The 23,151-nt window shown below is 46.8% G+C and overlaps 1 protein-coding gene across 1 annotated transcript in view; it reads left to right on the top strand.

Annotated features, from left to right (window-relative positions):
- Positions 1-15,254, top strand: part of CNKSR2 (connector enhancer of kinase suppressor of Ras 2) — a 659,600-nt gene extending 644,346 nt beyond the window's left edge. The window contains exon 21 of the mRNA XM_030202257.1: positions 14,564-15,254. Within this exon, the coding sequence (XP_030058117.1) occupies positions 14,564-14,779 (216 nt within the window). The 3' untranslated portion in view covers positions 14,780-15,254. The remainder of the gene's footprint in view (positions 1-14,563) is intronic.
- Positions 15,255-23,151: the final 7,897 nt, after the last annotated feature.

The raw sequence follows: 23,151 nt of genomic DNA, 5'->3' as shown, positions 1-23,151 counted from the left end.
GTTATTTTTAATGACAGTAAAGCATCTTTGTTTCGGGCGCTCTTTTCTGATCATTGGGGAGGAATACAAAATGACCTCATTTAAATGAACTTGACTACATTTACACGCTGTCTGCGCTAAGGCCTGGTGTGCTCGCTCTTTGCTGCGCTAGACCCCTCTGATCATTCTGTTGCTAGTAATTACGGGCACTAGTACGGTGCTAATGGCCTCTAGCAACCGCATTTACTTTTGAGCATCGGGGCCATAGAGTGGTGGTCAAAAACAGTCGCTAGCATATTCAGTACGCCGTCTCCAAGCTGGTTGCAGTTTTACAGGCCCTTTCGCTAAACTGCGTTAGGTGCTAATGCAGCAAAAAAAAATGGATCATTGCGAGATGCGCTACAGCGTCACATAGTAGTTTTTAATGTGCGCACGCTAAATAATTTTTTTGTATAGTTTCAAGGGGGCGTGTCAGGTGGCGGAGAGTTGGGCATTCCTGTCCCAAACAGTTAGCGCATTTACATAATTGCCTGCTAACTGGTTAGCACACGGATAACACCGGAGCCATTACCATCTATGAAACAGCCATCGATACGTGCTCCTGTGGTAATTTTTTTTAAATGACTACGCACTAATAGTAATATTAGCGCTTGGCCATTAATGGAAAGAATACAAAATCAGGAGTTTTATGGCCATGGTAAAAATCGCTTTAGGGCTTGGGAAAGACCTGTGTAAGGGTGTGCTAAGGCCTGTTTGTCCTCCACCTCTGCCCTAACTCAGGGCCCCTTTTACAAAGCGGCGGTAAGCGTTTTTGAAAGAATTCACTCAAGGCCAGACTTCAGCGGGAGGAGGGTCCAGAGCACAGGTGAGGGGGCACATTTTAGGCCCCCCCTTGGCACCACCGACCCCCCCCCCCCCACCATTGCCAGCCACCGCCGCCACCACCAACTTTGCCCCCCCCCCCCCCCGCCAACGACCATCTTGATCCCTCCTCCCGCCGGCAACCCTCCCCCGCCGCCGCTGTTGTCGCATACCTTTGCTGGCGAGGGACCCCAATCCCCGTAGCCGAGGTCCTCTTGCTTCCCAGCCTCAAATGTCATACCCAGCTCCATGACAGCAGTATGCAGGTCCCTGGAGCAGTTTTAGTGGGTACTGCAGTGCACTTCAGGCGGGCAGACCTAGGCCCATCCCCCCACCTGTTACACTTGTGGTGGTAATGTGAGCCCTTCAAAACCCACCAGAAACCCACTGTACCCTCATGTAGGTGCCCTCTTTCACCCCTTAGGGCTATGGTAGTGGTGTACAGTTGTGGGGAGGGGGTTTTGGGGGGGCTCAGCACCGAAGATAAGGGAGCTTTGCACCTGAGAGCAATTTGTGAAGTCCACTGCAGTGCCCCCTAGGGTGCTCGGTTGGTGTCCTGGCATGTCAGGGGGACCAGTGCACTACAAATGCTGGCTCCTCCCACGACCAAATGACTTGGATTTGGTCATTTTTGAGATGGGCGTCCTCGGTTTCCATTATGGCCGAAAACCGGGGAAGACCATCTCTAAGGTCGACCTAAATGTTGAGATTTGGGTGTCCCCAACCGTATTATCGAAACGAAAGATAGACGCCCATCTTGTTTCAATAATACGGGTTTCCCCGCCCCTTCGCCAGGACGTCCTTAGAGATGGGCGCCCTTAGAGATGGTCGTCCCCGTTCAATTATGCTCCTCTGTGTGTAGCCAGTTCTGGAAGGAAATGAGGCCTGTGGCCCCCAACCAAATATGAACTATATGGATGTGATGGAGGGTTGCAATGAGGGGAAAATCCTGGGTAGTTCCAATGAAAAGCTCATAACCCAACAGGCACTGGTTACAACTGAGTGGGAAGTCCAAGGGAGTGGAAGGGATTTGGGATTTAACTCACACCTTTTTTTAGTTGTAGCCAGTGGTGTAGCTATGGGTGGGCCTGGGTTGATGCAGGCCCACCGATTCCTGGCTCAGGCCCACCCTGTGTGGTCTTCAAAATAGTTCAGCAGCGGCTGCCTCGCTCTCCTCTCTTCCTCTTCTTTACACCCAGATCTGGCATTTGCCTCCCACCTGCAGCTCCACAATACACCCCTTCCCTGTTCTACCTCACCACCTTCCTTTTGCCATCACTGACATCACTTCCTGTTTCCTCCCTGGCAGGACGAGGCAGAGGGAAGCATGTGGGGCTGGCCATGCAATGGATGTACATAGCTGCTGTCGAAAGTACTGAGGTATGGGGTTAGTTTCAGAGAGGGGGAGATGCTGGGCCTTGGGGAGGGGAGGAATACTGGATATGGCCAGAGGAGGGAGCAAAAGATGCAGGACAAAGGGCGGGGGGATTTTGGAAGGCCCACCCATCCAAACTCTAGGCCCACCCAAAATGATGGTTGTAGATCAAAGAGAGTTTGCATTCAGGTAAAGCAGAGGCACAGGAGCCAGCTCTATGGGTGCAATGGGTGCCGAGAACCCCAGTTTTGAACAAGCACCTTCATTTGTGTCCAGGGAGAGATCATATGTATCAGGGGCAGACTGAGAGTGGTCTTGGCCCTCCGGTCTGCCCAACACCCCCCCCCCCCCTACGGCCGCATTGCTGTCCCCCCTACTGCCGCAGCCAACTCCCCCACTGCCCCTGTCCTACCTGAAGGACCCTGGTGGTCTAGTGGTCTCTGCGGTGGGGGGGGGGGGGGAGCATGTTCTTTCCTGTCTGCTGCGCTGCTGCTATTCCCCTGTATTTTCAAAATGGCGGCCGAGACTTCCTGTGTAGTCTCGTGGGTCTCGACAGCCTTGTGAGACTTCCACAAAGTGTCACGGCCGCCATTTTTAAAATACGGTGGTGCAGGGCAGGGGGAATAGCAGCAGCACAACGGGCAGGAAAGAACATGTTCCCCCTCACAGAGGCCACTAGATCACCAGCGGCGCAATTTTAAAGGTAGGACCGTGGAGGGCTGTAGTGTGCGGCGGGCATCCAGGTAGAGCCTCTGGGCCCTCGGGCACCTGGGCCGCCTAGGGGGGACAAAATTCCCTGGGCCTGGGCCTGCAAGGGGGGCCCGGCGCCGCAGTCCCACCCGCCCTCCATCGTCGACGATCTGCCACCGGGCTGGGCCCCCTTCATTGAAATCACAGCACCTCTCACCTCCGTGTGAAAACGCTGCAGGCAGCAGGACAACAGATCGCCTCCCTTCAGGCCTCCTTCCGTCCCTCATCTGACGTAACTTCCGTGAGGGTGGGACACAGGGAGGGAAGGAGGCCCGAAGGGAAGCGATCTGCTGCCTGCAGCACTTCCACACGGAGGTGAGAGGCTCTGTGATTTCAATGCAGGGGGCCCGGCCCGGTGGCAGATGGAGGGGGGCAGGGGCCCAGGGGCGGCCTTGCCCCAGGCCCGGCCCAGTCTCTCGGCAGCCCTGTCGGGCACTGCTCGGTTGCCTGAATGGTCAGTCCATCACTGATATGTATTGTGTTTGACACCCACAATCATTTTGATGTATTGGGCACCTATGCCTTGCAAGCTAGGTTTGGACCCAAAGCAACAGAATGTTAAGTGACTTCCCCAAGAGATCACAAGGAGCAACACTGGCACTTGCACCCTGGTTAAACAGCAAGGGGGGAGAGGGAGGGCACCCATTCTGCAAGTCCACTAAAGCATGTTTTGAAGCCTGCTCCAGGCGTTTGGGAAGTGGAGAAGTGCAGGCAACGGTGTGGAACAGCATGTGGCCGAATTCTGCAGGCATTCATTTCATCTTATTGTGCTAATTATATTAGTAACATAGTAAATGACGGCAGATAAAGACCTATACCGTCCACCCAGTCTGCCCAACAAGATAAACTCATTTTACATGGTATGCGATACTTTATACGTATACCCGAGTTTGATTTGTACTTGCCATTCTCAGGGCACAAACCGTAGAAGTCTGCCCAGCACTGGTTTTGCTTCCCAATTACCGGTGTTGCCACCCAATGTCCGCTAAGATTCCGTAGATCCATTCCTTCTAAACAAGGATTCCTTTGTGTTTATCCCACGCATGTTTCAATTCCATTACCATTTTCATCTCCACCACCTCCCGCGGGAGGGCATTGCACATATCCACCACCCTCTCTGTGAAAAAATACTTCCTGACATTACTCCTGAGTCTGCCCCCCTTCAACCTCAATTCATGTCCTCTAGTTCTACCGCCTTCCCGTCTCCGGAAAAGGTTCATTTTGCAGATTAATACCTTTCAAATATTTGAACGTCTGTATCATGTCACCCCTGTTTCTCCTTTCCTCCAAGGTATACATGTTCAGGTCGGCAAGTCTCTCCTCCTACGGTTTGCAACGCAAATCCCATACCATTTTTGTAGCTTTTCTTTGCACCGCTTCCAGTCTTTTTACATCTTTAGCAAGATACGGCCTCCAAAACTGAACACTATACTCCAAGTATTGAACATCCTACTACTACTACTACTACTATTTAGCATTTCTATAGCGCTACCAGGCATACGCAGCGCTGCACAAACATAGAAGAAAGACAGTCCCTGCTCAAAGAGCTTACAATCTAATAGACAAAAAATAAATAAAGTAAGCAAATCAAATCAATTAATGTGTACAGGAAGGAGGAGAGGAGGGTAGGTGGAGGCGAGTGGTTACAAGTGGTTACGAGTCAAAAGCAATGTTAAAGAGGTGGGCTTTCAGTCTAGATTTAAAGGTGGCCAAGGATGGGGCAAGACGGAAAGACAGTCCCTGCTCAAAGAGCTTACAATCTAATAGACAAAAAATAAAGTAAGCAAATCAATTAATGTGTACAGGAAGGAGGAGAGGAGGGTAGGTGGAGGCGAGTGGTTTCAAGTGGTTACGAGTCAAAAGCAATGTTAAAGAGGTGGGCTTTCAGTCTAGATTTAAAGGTGGCCAAGGATGGGGAAAGACAGTCCCTGCTCAAAGAGCTTACAATATAATAGACAAAAAATAAATAAAGTAAGCAAATCAAATCAATTAATGTGAACAGGAAGGAAGAGAGGAGGGTAGGTGGAGGCGAGTGGTTTCAAGTGGTTACGAGTCAAAAGCAATGTTAAAGAGGTGGGCTTTCAGTCTAGATTTAAAGGTGGCCAAGGATGGGGCAAGACGGAAAGACAGTCCCTGCTCAAAGAGCTTACAATCTAATAGACAAAAAATAAATAAAGTAAGCAAATCAAATCAATTAATGTGAACGGGAAGGAGGAGAGGAGGGTAGGTGGAGGCGAGTGGTTACAAGTGGTTACGAGTCAAAAGCAATGTTAAAGAGGTGGGCTTTCAGTCTAGATTTAAAGGTGGCCATCCTGACTAAGCTGTCCTTCCAATGGTTACCCCCGCACTGATATGGTTAATTCATTCTCAACAAACAAAAAGCGGACAGGAAAATCCTCATGCAAGTAGAAGACAATAGAAACAAAAAAGTGAGAACAAGTGTGTATTTGCCGTCGAGGCGTTTTACAATTGATTTCTTAATCTCCGAGTTTTAGGGAAAACTACATTTTGTTTTGATCTCAAATTGAGCAACAATCAAAGAAGATTTGTTTGGCCCCTGATGCAGGCTTTGATGCCGAAACACGGCCGTGTCGGGTCGTTTTTTGATTAACAGTAAAGTCCTTCGGATTGCCTCCACACTTGTCCGCACTTTTTCGTTTCTATAAGTCATTCTCAAGACTTGTCAGCCGGAGTGTACAGGACTTCAGAGCAAGGAGTGTGACTTCTCCGTACAACCTGTAGCACTGCTGTCGAAGGCTACGCAGTGAAACATGTCTAGAATTGCGTGCCAGCTGAAACAAACCCACTGCATAACTCTGACCTGTATGTTTTGGGGGGGAAGAGTGTGAATGACTGTGCTTGGATCTAGGTATTTCCCTGGCCCAGAGGTCTTCCATTTAAATTAACAGCTAAGGCAATGGAGGGTGAAGAACTCGCAGGAAATTTCAATGAGAAAAGCAGAGTTCAAGCCCTGGATTTCCTGGTTATTAGCCCTTTGTTCTAACCTCTAGACTGTTCTCACTCACTTATTTTTATTAATAGATGCTGGTCTGAATTTTATCATTGTAAACTGTTTTGAATGGCTTGTCTAGAGAGATGGTCTATCAAATACTATTAATAAATATCAATCCGTTCAGAACTCTGCTGCGCATCTTATCTTCCGCCTTGACCGATATGCCCATATCACCCCTCTCCTCAAATCACTTCTCTGGCTTCCGAACAGGTACCGCATACAGTTCAAGCTTCTCCTACTAACCTACAAATGCACTCGATCTGCAGCCCCTCCTTACCTCTCTGCCCTCATCTCCCCTTACGCTCCTACCCGTAACCTATGCTCACAGGGCAAATTCCTCCTATCAGTACCCTTCTCCTCCACCGCCAACTCCAGACTCCGCCCTTTCTGCCTCGCCTCACCCTATGCTTGGAATAAACTTCCTGAGCCCATATGCCAAGCCCCCTCCCTGCCCATCTTCAAATCCTTACTCAAAGCCCACCTCTTCAATGTTGCTTTCGGCACCTAACCATTATTCATCTATTCAGGAAATCTAGCCTGCCCCAATTTGACTGATTGCACACTTTGTCCTTTAGATTGTAAGCTCCTTTGAGCAGTGATTGTCCTTCTTTGTTAAATTGTACAGCGCTGCGTAACCCTAGTAGCACTTTAGAAATGTTAAGTAGTAGTAGTAGTAATCAGTACCATAGCGAGGGCTAATGGCACGCGGGGTGGGTCGCCGCTGCGCACCCCCCCCCCCAGGTGCAGCACGGCGCGACACCCCCCCCCCCCCCCCCCGGACCGCATTCTTACCTGCAGGAGGGCCGATCCACCCCGAGTGCGCGTCACTCGGAGCTGCGTCGGCCTCGCTGGTTCCCTGCTCTCTCTGCCCCGGAACAGGAAGTAACCTGTTCCGGGGCAGAAGGAGCAGGGAACGAGCGGAGCCGACAGGCACGCGGCACCCCCCTAGCGGCGTGCACCCGAGACGGACCCCCCCCCCCCCCCTTGGTACGCCACTGGTTTTCGGATGGTGGGGCTTAGGGATCCCTGCCAGCCACATCATAGGTGTGCTGCTACTGGGTGCGCCTGAGCCCAAAGTGGGTGGGCTTGGCCCACCCGGACCCACCCTTGGCTACGCCACTGTTGCATACCATATGGTCTCTCAAACATCCCCCCACCCCCGCATACCTTTTAAATAGCAGATTTTCACTGGCAGTGAGTAGCAACTAATACACTTCTCATGTTGGCCCCATTGAATGTATCAATCTCTGCTCGCTGCAGGCGAAGATCTGCTATTTACAAGGTATGCAGGAGGGACAGTTGTTGGGAGTTTTCAGCTGGTGAGGCTTGGGAATCCCTGACAGCCACATCATAGGTGTGCTTCTACTGGGTGGACCTGAGACCAAAGTGGGTGGGCCTGGGCCCACCCTTGGCTACGCCACTGGTTCTTCTATCGCATACAGTTTTGTTTTGGTCATCTGTTCGCCACTAATCCCTGTCTGATGTCAGTGCGACAGAAAGACAAAACAAAATTGTAAACGCTTTCCTATTGAATAAAATGTGCTAAACATTTTCGACGTACTTTTTTTTCTCTGTCCTGTGTTGGTGGCATCTTGTTTTTTCATAGATTAATTATAATTGGGGGGGGGGGGGGAGGAGGATCAGTGATGAAGGTACTGGGGATCAGGTCATGTCTGCATCTTGTTCTTGTGGGGGTGGGGGAGGAGGATTACATCATGCCATTGACTTGTAATTGTGTATTACTACTACTACTTAACATTTCTAAAGCGCTACCAGGGTTACGCAGCGCTGTACAATTTAACAAAAAAGGACGGTCCCTGCTCAAAGGAGCTTACAGTCTAAAGGACAAAAAGTGCAGAGAAGGAGAGGGAGGAGTCGAAGATGACTCCGAGGTCTTGTAGTTGTGTAAGGGATGAGGGGTGAGAGGGCCTTGCTGGCCATTTGATCTGAAAGAGGGAAGGGGGTGAGGATGAATTACTGTGCTAACCAGTTCAGTGTGAAGGGACTGCTCCCAGTCAATTGATAATTTAGGCTTTAGTGAGTACCTGGTGGAAGAAATTATGCCGTGCAAATTCCTATGCACCGACTAAAGTCTGATTTTACACAATGAGTATGTACTAAATGTAGCACACGCCTGGTCTCGTGCTCTGACCCCAGCATAGGGTGCATTGGGGTTTTAGAGTATACTGCGCTATTCCAGGCATATCGTAACTTTCACGCATAGGCCTCACTTGACCCCACCTGTCCCTCCAACTACCGCCCCATCTCTCTTCTACCCTTCCTCTCAAAATTACTTGAACGCGCTGTCCACAGCCATTGCCTTGATTTCCTCTCCTCTCAGGCCGTCCTCGATCCGCTTCAATCCGGCTTTCGCCCACTACACTCGACAGAAACAGCACTCTCTAAAGTCTGCAATGACCTGTTCCTTGCCAAATCCAAGGGACACTATTCCATCCTCATCCTCCTCGACCTGTCTGCCGCCTTTGACACCGTCAATCATAATTTACTTCTTGACACACTGTCCTCATTCGGGTTCCAGGGCTCCGTCCTCTCCTGGTTCTCTTCTTATCTTTCCCAACGCACCTTCCGAGTATTTTCTAATGGCTCTTCTTCCACCCCAATCCCGCTCTCTGTTGGGGTTCCCCAAGGATCTGTCCTTGGACCGCTTCTTTTCTCGATCTACACCTCTTCCCTGGGCTCGCTGATCTCATCACATGGTTTCCAGTACCATCTCTATGCTGATGACACCCAGCTTTATCTCTCCACTCCCGACATCACAATCGAAACCCAGGCCAGAGTTTCGGCCTGCCTCTCAGACATCGGTGCCTGGATGTCCAACCGGCATCTGAAACTGAACATGGCAAAGACTGAGCTCCTTGTCTTTCCACCCAAACCCTCTTCTCCTCTTCCCCCACTTGCCGTCTCTGTTGACAACGCCCTCATCCTCCCCATCTCTTCAGCCTGCAATCTCGGAGTCATCTTCGACTCCTCCCTCTCCTTCTCTGCCCATATCCAGCAGACTGCTAAGACCTGTCGCTTCTTCCTCTATAATATTAGCAAAATTCGCCCATTCCTCTCTGAACAGACCACCCGAACCCTCGTCCACTCGCTCGTTACCTCTCGTCTTGACTATTGCAACCTTCTTCTCGCTGGCCTCCCGCTTAGCCATCTATCCCCCCTTCAAGCTGTCCAAAATTCCGCCACACGTCTTACCTACTCTCATATCACCCCTCTCCTCAAGTCACTTCACTGGCTCCCGATCCGCTACCGTATTCAGTTCAAGCTTCTCCTATTGACCTTCAAATGCACTCAATCTGCAGCCCCCCATTACCTCTCTACCCTCCTCTCCCCGTATGTTCCCGCCCGTAACCTCCGCTCTCAGGACAAATCACTCCTATCTGTACCCTTCTCCAACACCGCTAACTCCAGACTCCGCCCCTTCTGCCTCGCATCACCTTATGCCTGGAACAGACTTCCCGAGCCCATATGCCAAGCGCCCTCCCTGCCCATCTTCAAGTCCTTACTTAAGGCCCATCTCTTCTCCCTTGCTTTTGGCGCCTAACCACCTTCCCCATTCCTGTTACCTACACATAGTTTGTAACCTTTAGATTGTAAGCTCTCTTGAGCAGGGACTGTCCTTCCTCATGTTGAACTTGTACAGCGCTGCTTAACCCTGGCAGCGCTATAGAAATGCTAAGTAGTAGTAGTAGTAGGGTGTTCAATACTCACAGCTTACATCGAATTTTCCTGTGCATGTTTCTTCACAGGGAGGGACATGACACCTTTTAGAATCAAGTCCTCATATACTGTACATATCCCTTTCCCATCTTTTCATTGCTTCTACTCAGTTGAGGTATCATTAATTAGTTGTAGTCGAATTGTCTTAAAATTATGAAGGGGGCAAAGTGTAATAGTGTTACTCAGTGCTTTTTTTGTAGGAATAAAAGGTGCCGGTACTCATACAGCGCCAACCTTAAGGGCAGGGTCACTATCTATAGCTCCACCCCTACAGTAGCCACACCCCACATTAGCCACACCCGTTTTATCAGCCATGGAGCATATAAAAAGGTATCATTGAAAATAGTACACAAGTCCCTAGGCCCAACAAAAGAACCCTTAAGACTGACCATAAACTAATAAAATACGTAGACAAAAAATCAGCTGAAACCTCTCAAAACCGGACTCTGGCATGCAGGATAAGACCAGAAAAGCAAAAACATTTTCCCCTTGCTATAAAAAAAATAGTAGACATAAATTTCAAATATTCCAGTCACTACATTACAAATTAACAACTACAAATAAAACAAAAAAAATTAGCACAGCTACCACACTACTTTATCTTAAAATAAAATTCTTTTTTCTACCTTTGTTGTCTGGCCACGTACTTCTTTTCATTTGTGTTGGTCCCAGTCTCTGCTTTCTACTTTCCTCATCTTCTTTTAACTCTATTGCTAGAATTTCCTGTTTGTCATTTTCCCTTTCAGCTCTTTTCGATTTTATTTTTTGTCTTTATCCATGTTTAGTTCTTTCTTACTATCCAATTTTCCAGCATTTCTCCCCTTGCCCTCTCTCCCCATCCAGCATTTCTCCCCTTGCCCTCTCTCTCATCCAGCATTTCTCCCCTTGCCCTCTCTCTCATCCAGTATTTCTCCCCTTGCCCTCTCTCTCCTCATCCAATATTTCTCTTCTTGTCCCCTTTCTCCCCATCCAGTATTTCCTCCCTTGTCCCCTCTCTCCTCAGCTAGTATTTCTTCCCTTTGCTTCCTCTTTCCCCATTCAGTTTTTCTCCCGTTGACCTCTCTCTCCATCCAGCATTTCTCCCCTTGTCCCCTCTGTCCTCATCCAGTATTTCTCTTCTTGTCCCCTCTCTCCCCATCCACTATTTCTCCCCTTGGCCCCTCTCTCCTAATCCAGTATTTTTCCCTTGGCCCCTCTCTCCTAATCCAGTATTTTTCTCTTGGCCCCTCTCTCCTAATCCAGTATTTTTCCCTTGTCCCCTCTCTCCTCATCCAGTATTTCTCCCCTTGTCCTCTCTCTCCCCATCCAGCATTTCTCCCCTTGCCCTCTCTCTCATCCAGTATTTCTCCCCTTGCCCTCTCTCTCATCCAGCATTTCTCCCCTTGCCCTCTCTCTCCTAATCCAGTATTTTTCCCTTGTCCCCTCTCTCCTCATCCAATATTTCTCTTCTTGTCCCCTTTCTCCCCATCCAGTATTTCCTCCCTTGTCCCCTCTCTCCTCAGCTAGTATTTCTTCCCTTTGCTTCCTCTTTCCCCATTCAGTTTTTCTCCCGTTGACCTCTCTCTCCATCCAGCATTTCTCCCCTTGTCCCCTCTGTCCTCATCCAGTATTTCTCTTCTTGTCCCCTCTCTCCCCATCCACTATTTCTCCCCTTGGCCCCTCTCTCCTAATCCAGTATTTTTCCCTTGGCCCCTCTCTCCTAATCCAGTATTTTTCCCTTGGCCCCTCTCTCCTTATCTAGTATTTCTCCCCTTTGCTTCCTCTTTCCCCATTCAGTATTTCTCCCCTTTGTCCCCTCTTTTCCCATCCAGCATTTCTCCCCTTGCCCTCTCTCTCCCCATCCATTATTTCTCCCCTTGTCCCCTCTCTTTTCATCCAGTATTTGTCCCCTCCCCTCTTCATCCAATATTTCTCCCCTTGTCCCCATTCTTCCCCATCCAGTTTTTCTCCCCCTGCCTCCTCTCACTCTATCCAGCAACTTTCCTAGTGGCCACAGTGCTCAGACACGCATTGTTGGCTCTGCCGATCCCCTTCCCTTCTGACTTCAACTTCCTGTTCCGGGGCAGGGGATTGGTAGAGACAACAGCGCGTGTCCTAGCACTGCAGCCCTGAGCCCGCTACGCCTTGCTGTGTCCGTGGCGCTGCTGCTGCTGCTCATTGGAAAACCAGCTGTGTGGCCACAGGAAATGGGGGGATATGAACGTGGAAGGGGGAAAAAAAGGTGCCAGTATGCTGTACCGGCACAAAAAAAGCACTGGTGTTACTCAAAATCAACGTGATTATATAATGAATCCAACCCTGTAAACTCACCAGTATTTTCAAAAGTGTTCATTTTATACCATGCATAATGGTTTTTAAAATTTTGTCGGGGGATGCTCCTTTTTATATGCTGAATTTAGTAATGTTGTTACAAGATACTATTTCCTATGCGGTACACAGAACCAGGTTTTTTTTCTACGTTTGCCAGATACAATCAAGTTAAAATCTGTTAAGCATTTTTCTTCATCACTCCATAGAAGTGCCAGTCATCGGGGGTGGGGAGGACAGAAATGCTGGTTATTGGGTGGGAAGGCAGAGGACAGAAGCACAGGTTATCGGGGGAGGGGGTAAACTTCAGGGAGTGAGGAAGAACCAAAGAATATAAACTGAGATCCCCATTTTTGGGCCTCTTTTTGCCCGAAATTTTTGGTTTATAGTTAAGATAGTTTAGCACTGTATTTTGGACCAATTGTAGACGTCTAATCTCTGTAGTTTTTGTTCCGTGCAGGAGACTGTTGCAGTAATCCAAATTAGAAATTATTGAGAGCCTGTTTGGTGAACAGCTGATACACTGAGAAAATCATTTTGAGTTATAGTAACAGCACTGAACTATATTAGAAATATATGCAAGTGATAAGTTAAGTTTGAATCGAAAGTAACACCTAAGATTTTCAGAGTCTCCTGGAGACAGGAAATGACTGATCTGATCTGGAAATTACTTTCCACTGCTGATTAAAATTGAACCCTGGGAAAACCAGGGCCTACTGATTTCTCGCACCAGTTCTCTCACTCCAGTTTCTATTACAGTAACTCCTGTTTCTTTTAATCAGTAGGCCCTGGTTTTCCCAGGGTTCAATTTTAATCAGCAGTGGAAAGTAATTTCCAGATCAGATCAGTCATTTCCTGTCTCCAGCAGACTTACAGTTTGTACCTCAGCCAGTGGACTTGCCTGTGACTCGACACGGCTGTGTTTCGGCACATGCGCCTTCCTCAGGAATACTTCTACCTTTGCAATCAGCTTAGACCAATATAAAATATATCTCTGCAGATAAAATAGAAACCACATCAACTGCTTTTTCATCTCTCGAAGGGACGCTATCTGACTGCTCCTCGATCATGCAGCTTCAGTGGCTGATGTCATTTCTGTTTTATCTGCAGAGATATCTTTTATATTAGTCTAAGCTGATTGTAAAGGCAGAAGTAATCCTGATGCAAGCACATATTCCAAAACATAGCCATGTCGAGTCACCTCCACATGTGTCCTTCTTGATTTGGATTGTATGAACGAATTAAAGCTCCTTGTGCATTCATCGAATCCTGCCTTCTTTTGTTGCCTCACTACTTCTTTCATTGCTATTGCATACCCGTGAGGCTTGGACCTCCTTTTGTTGTTTTGGTTGATAGAATGGGATATGCAATCCCGCTGAATATCCTCCGAGACCGCTCAAATAAGGCCGCTTAGCTATGAGTATCGGGCCAGCACCCTCAGAATTCTGTATAAAAAAAAAATCCCCCTCCTGCCCCCTGACAGTGTCCCCTCTTTTCCACCCCCCGTCCCCCAGTCTGCATCAAGGACGTCCCCTCCTGCAAGATGGCCCCCCTTCTCCCCCAACCAAGAAGGTAAGTCCTCAGGCTTATCTACATCCCTGGAGGTCCAGTGGGGTCATTGAGGGCTGCAACCTCTCACGGCAGCTTGTGGTACTTCATGTAGTACTGATTTTACAGAGGCGCCATAAGGGGCAGGAGCAAAGGGTCTACACTCCTGCTCCCAATGACCCTGCTGGACCACCTTCAAGGGTGGGGGGCTGGGGTCTTTATTGCAGGCTGGGGGGAGGGAAGAGAGGGCGTTGGCGCAGGGGGGGAGAGATGGGGTTTGGGGGCCTTTGGGGTTCTTTAAACAGAAAAAGATTATGCGGGTCCCGTCCCCATAACTCTTATGCAGCCCCAGCTGAATATCAGCCGGACCCACATAAGCTCCGGGTGGTCAGGCTGTCCAAATATTCAGTACCGGTGCCCAGAAATGGCCCAGCACTGAATATTGGGGGATAATTTAGCCGGGGACAATCAGCATTTTAAAAACCGCTGACTGCCGCCGGCTGAATATCGGGGGGCATATATAGACTCTGGGCGATAGTGCAGATATACGTATATAAATGCTGGCTTTCTAAAATCAGGTTTTACATGTTTATGAGATGAACACATGGAAATGCAGGTATTTACTCATGTAAATCTTTGAACAGGGCTTCTAAAATAATGACCATGTTTTTAAACATTGCAGCAGCGCTTAAGAAAACACGGAGACCAACAGGTTTATATATCGACCCAATTGTTTTTACAGTATAGTTTCTTTGTAAATCATCTTGCTGTACACTGGAAGGATACTGTAGTTTATCAAGTAAATAAACCAAATGGAGCGGTTTACCATTGAAAATTAGCTAATAGATTTGCAGGTACAGAAGACCTCATGCACTTTGCAGCAGGGAAAGCAAGTGAAAATGGTCCCTCCCCCTTCCCTTTAATTATCCACACTTGTGTAAGTACCAAGCTGACACCTTGATATGGTTTTGTGTGCTTTTTTTTTCATTCAGGCCAGAGAAGGAGAAGTAGCCATTATAGACAAGCTTCTGGACAATCCAGATTTGACATCTAAGGACTTTCAAGACTGGAAACTCTTGTACCTTGACCTCTTCCTGGACATCTGTGAAAACAGTACAACGAAGGACTCTGTAAACGATTCCTCTGAAGAAGACGCCCTTATCCCATCCTTAGCACTTAGCCATTCGTACATTGAAACGCATGTATAAATGTCTTCTTTTCACACTGCTACAGGCCGGCTCTTTTACCTGGCAGCCAACGTTGTTTTCTATCAATCGATGGGAGGTAGAGTACAATATTTCATTGTTGCTGAACTATGTGAAGTAACTCTTATATGGTCATGACGCTCTGCTCTTTAACGGACATTCGTATAATTTTATTTGCTACCAGTGCTCCGCCTCGTGTTTACCTTTGTGACTTGAATAAATAATGGTCTTTAAACAATTCGAGCGTTAAAGAGCACACGTTTGAAGGCTGTTGAAGAACTATGTCAGTTGGACGTAGGAGGTTATTTGGTCTCCAGATTCTAAAAATATAGATTTTGGGGGGAGTTATAATTCTAGAAATATGTCACATTCTGGGAGTGCAGATATCAGGTTTGTGATGAAAAAGAGAAGAAAACTTTTTAAACTATTTGTTGAAATGTTATACGTATTTTCTTAAAATGTGATTGAGAGCGTTTAATGCCGGAGTTATATTTTTTAAAGATGTAGAAAAGCGTTCAAATTAAACAGATATATATATATAGATATACATAAAACTGTATATGTAAAGATAGATAGAGATATAAAAAGTGATATCCTTAATTGATTGGGCAGTATTACATTAAAATGAATGACAAATTTACCTCAGTTTCAATTTAGGGGCCCGTTTACTAAGCCGAGTAAGCGTGTACGTGTGCCCAACGCACGCCAAAATGGAGTTACCGCCCGGCTACCATGTGGCTCTTGCGGTAATTTCATTTTTGGCACCCGGCTGATACGCGCATCTGAAAATGATTTTTGCACATGCATATTTGGCACACGCCAAGTGGCATTTGACACGCGTAGGTCATTACCGCCCGGTTCCCGCTAGGTCAGTGGCTGGCAGTAAGGTCTCAGACCCAAAAATGGACACGTGGCAATTTTCATGTTGCCGCACGTCCATTTTCGGCCAAAAACTTTAAAAAGGCCTTTTTTTTTTTTTTTTACAGGAGCGCTGAAAAATGATTCTGCGCGTGCCCAAAACACATGTCCACTCTACTGCCGGCCATTTTTCAGCGCACCTTAGTAAAAGGACCCCCCATAACATGTGCTAAATCATAAGACGCCCATAGGAATATGATAGGCTTCTTACCATTTAGCGCAGGCTAATTATTAGAGTGCGCAAAATCCATTAGCGCTCCTTAGTAAAAGGACCCTTTTAATTTGTTGATTTTGTTTGAAATTTATTATACTGTTAAAATAATGAACTTTTATGGGATTTGAAGTGCACACAAGTTTTGATTGTATACATTCTGTATTGAAGCAGATCAAGACCCACCACACAAAAGAGTTTAATTGATTAGATCTTTGCCCCGTCGGCCAATTTGGTGTCCACAGATATTTTGCAGGTTGTGATTAACACTTTAATTGATCAAGGAAAGATCATGAGGACAAGGATCCCACCTTCAGATCTGATCACATTGGCAAGACAAGGTGATCACAGTACTTTATTATCATTGTCTTTAAAACAATTCTTGCGTTGGACCATTAAAAGGTGTTAATCCCTGCAAAAAGTCTGGTCTTCTCCTGGGATCAGCATGGCCTTTGAGAGCTCTCCACGCAGTCATCCAGAGATTCACATTATTGCAGGGTAGTTCATGAGAGCCGCCATGTTGTCTTGTCCTCTAAGCCTAATGTAGAATTGACCCAAGTTTTGCTCATCCAAAGCAGATGGGAAGTGACAGGCTCATTGGTGTAGGTGGTATTTATTTTGTTTTTCAAGTTCTCGAACGCTCCTCCTGAGAGCACTCGGGAAAATGTCCCTACTTCAGTCTTTAAAAGCGAGGAAATGTCCAGTATTCTTCAATGCTGAAATTAGTCTGATTTTCTCACCTTATTTTTCATTTAGCTATTATTTTTTTCTCAGGCTAAAATGGAGCTTTACGGTTTACAGACTAAACAAAGAGCTGCTAAATAGGGCATTATAAGATTTACTTTTCTCGTTATTGTCACAGTCTGTAAATGCAAAAGTGGCATGGATTATGGACTTCCTTGGGATGCATTTGTCTTCAAAATCTGTAAGGTACAGTGTTATCTGCTGACTGGCGAGACCAACACCACTCATAAAAAGCACCCAGGATCCCTCACTCAGATCTGTTTGTACAGCTGCCGTGATAGCACATCGAGGCTCTCTGACAGAGCAAAGTGTGGGACTGGGGCGTGCTTAACACATAGGTGTCCTCGACCGATAATGGCAAAAAGAAGGGCGTCCCTGACGAACACTTGGTCAACTTTACTTGGTCCATTTTTTCTTGCGACCAAGCCTCAAAAAGGTGCCCGAACTGACCAGATGACCACCGGAGGGAATTGGGGATGACCTCCCCTCACTCCCCCAGTGGTCACTAACCCCCTCCCACCCTAAAAATAAAAACTTTAAAAATATTTTTTGCCAGCCACTATGCCAGCCTCAAATGTCATACCCAGGCTCCCTGACAGCAGTATGCAGGTCCCTGGAGCAGTTTTAGTGGGTACTGCACTGCACTTCAGGCAGGGGGATCCGGGCCCATCCCCCCTCCCACCTGTTCCACTTGTGGTGGTAAATGTGAGCCCTTCAAAACCCACTAGAAACCTACTGTACCCACATGTAGGTGCCCCCCTTCACCCCTTAGGTCTATGGTAGTGTTGTACAGTTGTGAGGAGTGGGTTTTAGGGGGGGGGGGGTTGGGGGGCTCAGCACACAAGGACATGCCCAGAGAAACTCGGACGTCTAGTAATCCTAGCCCAGTGTCTAGATTTTTGACAGAGTAAGCAGACTATCCTTTTACAGACCCTTTGTTGAGGGTTAGCAAAAAGAAGTTTTATTTCAAACTAACTCCCAGCATTCTAGTTCCCTGTCTGTTCAGAATCAATGAAAAGGTAAGTGTGGTAGACTTCCTTTCATTGCTAAGATCAAGGAGTTTTTCGCTCCAGAGTCCCAAGACGCAAAGGGAAGGGAGAAGCCCTGAGGGAGACAATAAGGATCTGTTAGACAAAATAAGAGTAAAGAAAAGTTTATATCATTTGAACAGTATTTGCTTTCTGGTGTCATGAGAAGAACATTCCTACTTTTAATCACACTAGGTGAACTTCTACAGTCAGTGCCCTGAACGTGGCGTGAATAGATACGAATAGGTTAGATTGGAGCTTTTCAAGGGCTTCGATGACAACTTCAGAAGTTTTAGAACAAGGACCGTGGCAGGCGGACCTCTACAGTCTGTGCCCTGAAAATAGCGTGAACACATAAAGATCAGGTATACATATGTTGTATCATAAGTACATAAGTATTGCCACACTGGGACAGACCAAAGGTCCATCAAGCCCAGCATCCTGTTTCCAACAGTAGCCAATCCAGGTCACAAATACCTGGCAAGTTCCCAAAAAAGTACAATATGTTTTATGCTGCTTATCCTAGAAATCAGCAGTGGATTTTCCCCAAGTCAATTTAATAATGGCTTATGGACTCTTCCTTTAGGAAGCTGTCCAGCCCTTTTTTAAACCCCGCTAAGCTAACCGCCACCACATTCTCTGACAACGAATTCCAGAGTTTAATTACACATTGAGTGAAGAAACATTTTCTCTGATTTGTATTAAATTTACGACTTTGTAGCTTTATCGCATGCCCCCTAGTCCTAGTATTTTTGTAAAGAGTAAACAAACGATTCACGTCTACCCATTCCACTCCACTCATTATTTTCTTTTATAGATGTTTATCATATCTCCCTTCAGCCGTCTCATACCTTTATGTAATTTTATCTACTCTGGCAGACGAGATGGACAGTACAGGGCTTTATCTGCCGTTATCTACTATGTTACTATGTAATTACATTTTAAATTGAGGTTAGAATTTTTGTTCACTGTGGTTTGGTAAAAGATCTAAAAAGTTGAAGGCATGAGAAGCACCAGTGTTGGCAAGACACGATCCAAAAGAGGAAAGAAAAATTCTCTTCGCTCCTAGACAGTATAAAGTTTTGAGGGGAGGTTAAGTTGTCATCTTTGATTCCTCTCTCTCCTTCTCGGCACATATTCAACAGATCGCCAAAACCTGTCATTTCTTTATCTACAACATTAACAAAATTTGCCCCTTCCTTTCTGAATACGCTGCCAAAACCCTTATCCACACCCTTGTCACCTCTCGCTTGGATTATTGCAATTTACTTCTTACTGGTCTTCCGCTCAGTCATCTCTCTCCTCTCCAATCTGTCCAAAAATCTGCAGCACGGCTTATTTTCCGCCAAAATCGTTACACCCACACTAGCCCACTCCTCAAGTCGCTTCACTAGCTCCCTGTCCGCTTCCGTATACAGTTCAAACTTCTCTTACTGACCTTTAAATGCATCCATTCTGCAGCCCCCCACTACCTCTCCACTCTCATCTCTCCCTACATTCCTCTCCGGGAACTCTGTTCACTGGGTAAATCTGTCTTATCTGCACCCTTCTCCTCCACCGCTAACTCTAGACTCTGTTCCTTTTATCTTGCTGCACCATATGCCTGGAATAGACTTCCTGAGCCGGTAGGTGAAGCTCCATCTCTGGCCGTCCTCAAATCTAAGCTAAAAAGCCCACCTTTTTGATGCTGCTTTTAACTCCTAACCCTTATTCACTTGTTCAGAACCCTTATTTTATCATCCTCACTTTAATACTCCCTTATCTCTTATTTGTCCTGTTTGTCTGTCCTAATTAGATTGTAAGCTCTGTCAAGCAGGGGCTGTCTCTTCATGTTCAAGTGTACAGCGCTGCATACGTCTAGTAGCGCTATAGAAATGATAAGAAGTAGGGTTGAGGGATTTCGGCCGGGACGATGACCCCAATTATTTTTCATTTGTTAATGTTCTTGTTTTAGCTTCATTAACCACCTTTGCCTAGTAGTTCCCTGTTTTTTTCTCTATCCGATCTACTCGTTGGCGTTCCTTTCCGTTTTCTTCTCTTCCTATTTTTTTATTCGATTGTAAACCGTTTTCTTGTTCTTTCATGAAGAGCGGCATCTAAAATTTTAATAAACCCACACCAAAGCTGAACTAAATTTCTCTTTCGAGACTAACCCATTAGGTTTTCTGATATAGGTAGAAAAGACGGCACCCAAAAGCGCCCCCAATACTCTGCGCCAAAGGGAGAGCTCTACCGGGAGGAGGAGGGATCTTGAACATTAGGACTGAGGTGTAATGGAAGAGCTATTTGAGGGGCCTGGTTGATTCTCCACAAGCAGCTCTTCCGTTGCCCTATGTAAAAGTGTTCACTGTTTTATATATGTAAGGAATGGTCGTGATTTATGAATTTAGCTAGCGTGATAAATAACCGTACAGTCTGCACTGAAATAATGGGCATTATGGCAGACCTTCCTCTGTAACAGACTTATCAGTAAAAACATCCCTTTTTTTTTTTCTATATAGTAACATAGTAGATGACGGCAGAAAAAGACCTGCATGATCCATCTAATCTACCCAACAAGATAAACTCATACTATATGTGCTACTTCTTGTGTATACCTTACCTTGATTTGTATCTGCCATTTTCAGGACACAGACCGTAGAAGTCTTGCCCAGCACTAGCCCCACCTCCCAAACACCAGCCCCGCCTCCCAATCTCGGCTAAGCTATATGGAAGTGTTGATGCAAAACTGAAGACCAGGAGGGGGTCTGCATTCATTAGAGCACCTTAAAAAGTTTTACTACCTACAACAGTCATTTAGTACATGTTAACTGATGAACTAACGTATGTAAAGTCGGTTAACACATGTTAAGCACTTTTTTTATTCACAAAAAATTTGAAACCAAACAGAAAAAAGTTTCAATATGACCCAGTGGCCTACCAAGGGGGGGGGCGGTCCACCCCAGGTGCACGCCGCTGGGGGGGGTGCCGCGGCGCGCGCCTGTCAGCTGAGTTCGCTAACTTCGCTGCAGCTCCCTCTGCCCCGGAACAGGTTACTTCCTGTTCCGGCCGGGGCAGAGGGAGCTGCAGCGAAGTTAGCAAAGTCAGCTGACAGGCGCACGCCGCAGCACCCCCCCCCCCCCCCCGCGGCGTACACCCGGGGGGGGGGGTTGTCATTTCGCCGGGGGGGGGGGCGCATTGGCGATCCGCCCCGGGTGTCATGCCGGCTAGAATCGCCACTGATATGACCTCTGAAGCTTTGATGAGCTTCCCTCCCTCTTTTCATCGTGGCTATAGTTGGAGCGATTTTAATCCATTTGTTTGCTTTTCATTGTGTCACATAGCTCAGTAATAGTTTTTGAGAGCAATTTTCAAAGTCATTTATCTAAACCAGGCCAGCTAAAAATTGCCCTCTTCTGCCTGGCTAATATGCCTTCAGGCTTACATAGGATTTGTTCTTTCAGCATTAAAAAGTCTTCCTATCTACGCCCAGGTTTTCAAACATGTGTATCTCATTGTAGCCCCCCAGTAAGCCATTCACATAAGTGTCTTTTGTGGGTCCTGGCTGAATATTGACCAGAAACCACATAAATGCCAGCAGAAGTTCAGTCATACCTGGATATTCAATGGGCTGGTTTTTACTATCCAGGTCTAATTTAGCCAGTGACTGAATATTGAACAGTAAGTGAAATAAAAGGCCCAGTATTATCCGTATCATTTTTAGAAATCTATTGATAATCAAATTATGCATTGGCTATCCAGCAGCCAATGCATAGCTAATTGGTGGTTGAGTGCACAGCAAGCATCTAGAATACAAAATGGACTCTTGACCAAAGCACTTTCTAAATTAACGGATCTTCCTCTGATTTCCTGGAGATATTTTCAATGTCAATTCTTCTACCTAGCTGGCAGGGAAACAGGAAGGAAAGTAATGATACAATAATACTAAAATGCAGGGGCATAGCCATTAAGCCTGCCCCCCCCCCCCCCCCCCATTTAGATTCAGGCCCCGCAAGCAGAAGCGCACATTCCTTGGTCAGATTTACAATGCTGGGCCTCCATTCCCCCACCCCTCACCCCCCCCACCCCCCCCCCAGTGCATGCTCAGTTTTGACCAAAAAAGGAGTAGAGGAGTGGCCTAGTGGTTAGAGAGGTGGACTTTGGTCCTGGGGAACTGGGTTTGATTCCCACTTTAGGCTCAGGCAGCTCCTTGTGACTCTGGGCAAGTCACTTAACCCTCCATTGCCCCATGTAAGCCGCATTGAGCCTGCCATGAGTGGGAAAGCGCGGGGTACAAATGTAACAAAAATAAAATAGATACTATTGGAGGTTCTACATGGAATGTTGCTACTATTGGAGATTCTACATGAAATGTTGCTATTCCACTAGCAACATTCCATGTAGAAGGCTGCGCAGGCTTCTGTTTCTGTGAGTCTGACGTCCTGCACATACGTGCAGGACGTCAGACTCACAGAAGCAGAAGCCTGCGCGGCCACATTGCTGATCTGCAAGGGCCGACTTCTACATGGAATGTTGCTAGTGGAATAGCAACATTCCATGTAGAATCTCCAATAGTAGCAACAGTGGAGGAGTGGCCTAGTGGTTAGGGTGGTGGACTTTGGTCCTGGGGAACTGGGTTTGATTCCCACTTTAGGCTCAGGCAGCTCCTTGTGACTCTGGGCAAGTCACTTAACCCTCCATTGGCCCAGGTACAAATAAGTACCTGTATATAATATGTAAGCCGCCTTGAACCTGCTATGAGTGGGGAAGCGCGGGCTACAAATGTAACAAAAAAAAATAAATGTGCAGGGGCAGGCCTCTCCCACGCATGCTCAGTTTTCTAGAAACTAAGCATGGACTGGGTGGGTGATGGGGGCCAGCATGGTATGGCCACCAAGGGAACATGCAGGAGACCCCCCCCCCCCCCCCACCAGTTCAAGTATAAGGGACTTGCAGCTGGTGGACGAAGAGTGGCGACAAGGTGGGCAAAACTTTGTCCCCTCCCCCTCAAGACCCAATGTTGGCTTTATTAAGCCAATTATGCGCACAAATCAGAATAAGACTAGATTTGTTCACGCAACTCAGGTCGCACTATATAGAATTATCTAAAGCACACATATATTATAGAATAGGCTTAAATTTCTGCTCAGTATATAGAATATGCCGAGCACCTCTCCATGCGACCAAATTTAGTCACGGCCATTTACGCTATATTTTACTGGATGTATTCTATAACAAAACGCATAGATTTTAGAAACGCCCACACCCCGCCCATGGCCACACACCCCCACCCATAGCCACACCCCCTTTTCAACTATGCGACTTATAATTTAAGCGCACCATGTTACAGAATACGCTTAGCGAGTTGTGAGCGTAAATCTGAATTAATGCCAAATAGTGCTGATAATTTTGTTAACATTCAATTGACAGTGCTGATTAGCTAGTTAACCAATTACCTTACACACGCTGTGATAGAAAACACTTCGATTTTCACA

This window comes from Microcaecilia unicolor, chromosome 4 (genome assembly GCF_901765095.1).
Source record: "Microcaecilia unicolor chromosome 4, aMicUni1.1, whole genome shotgun sequence".
NCBI lineage: Eukaryota > Metazoa > Chordata > Amphibia > Gymnophiona > Siphonopidae > Microcaecilia > Microcaecilia unicolor.
The sequence above is the reverse complement of the archived record's forward strand: the minus strand, read 5'-3'. Positions and strand labels throughout refer to the sequence as shown.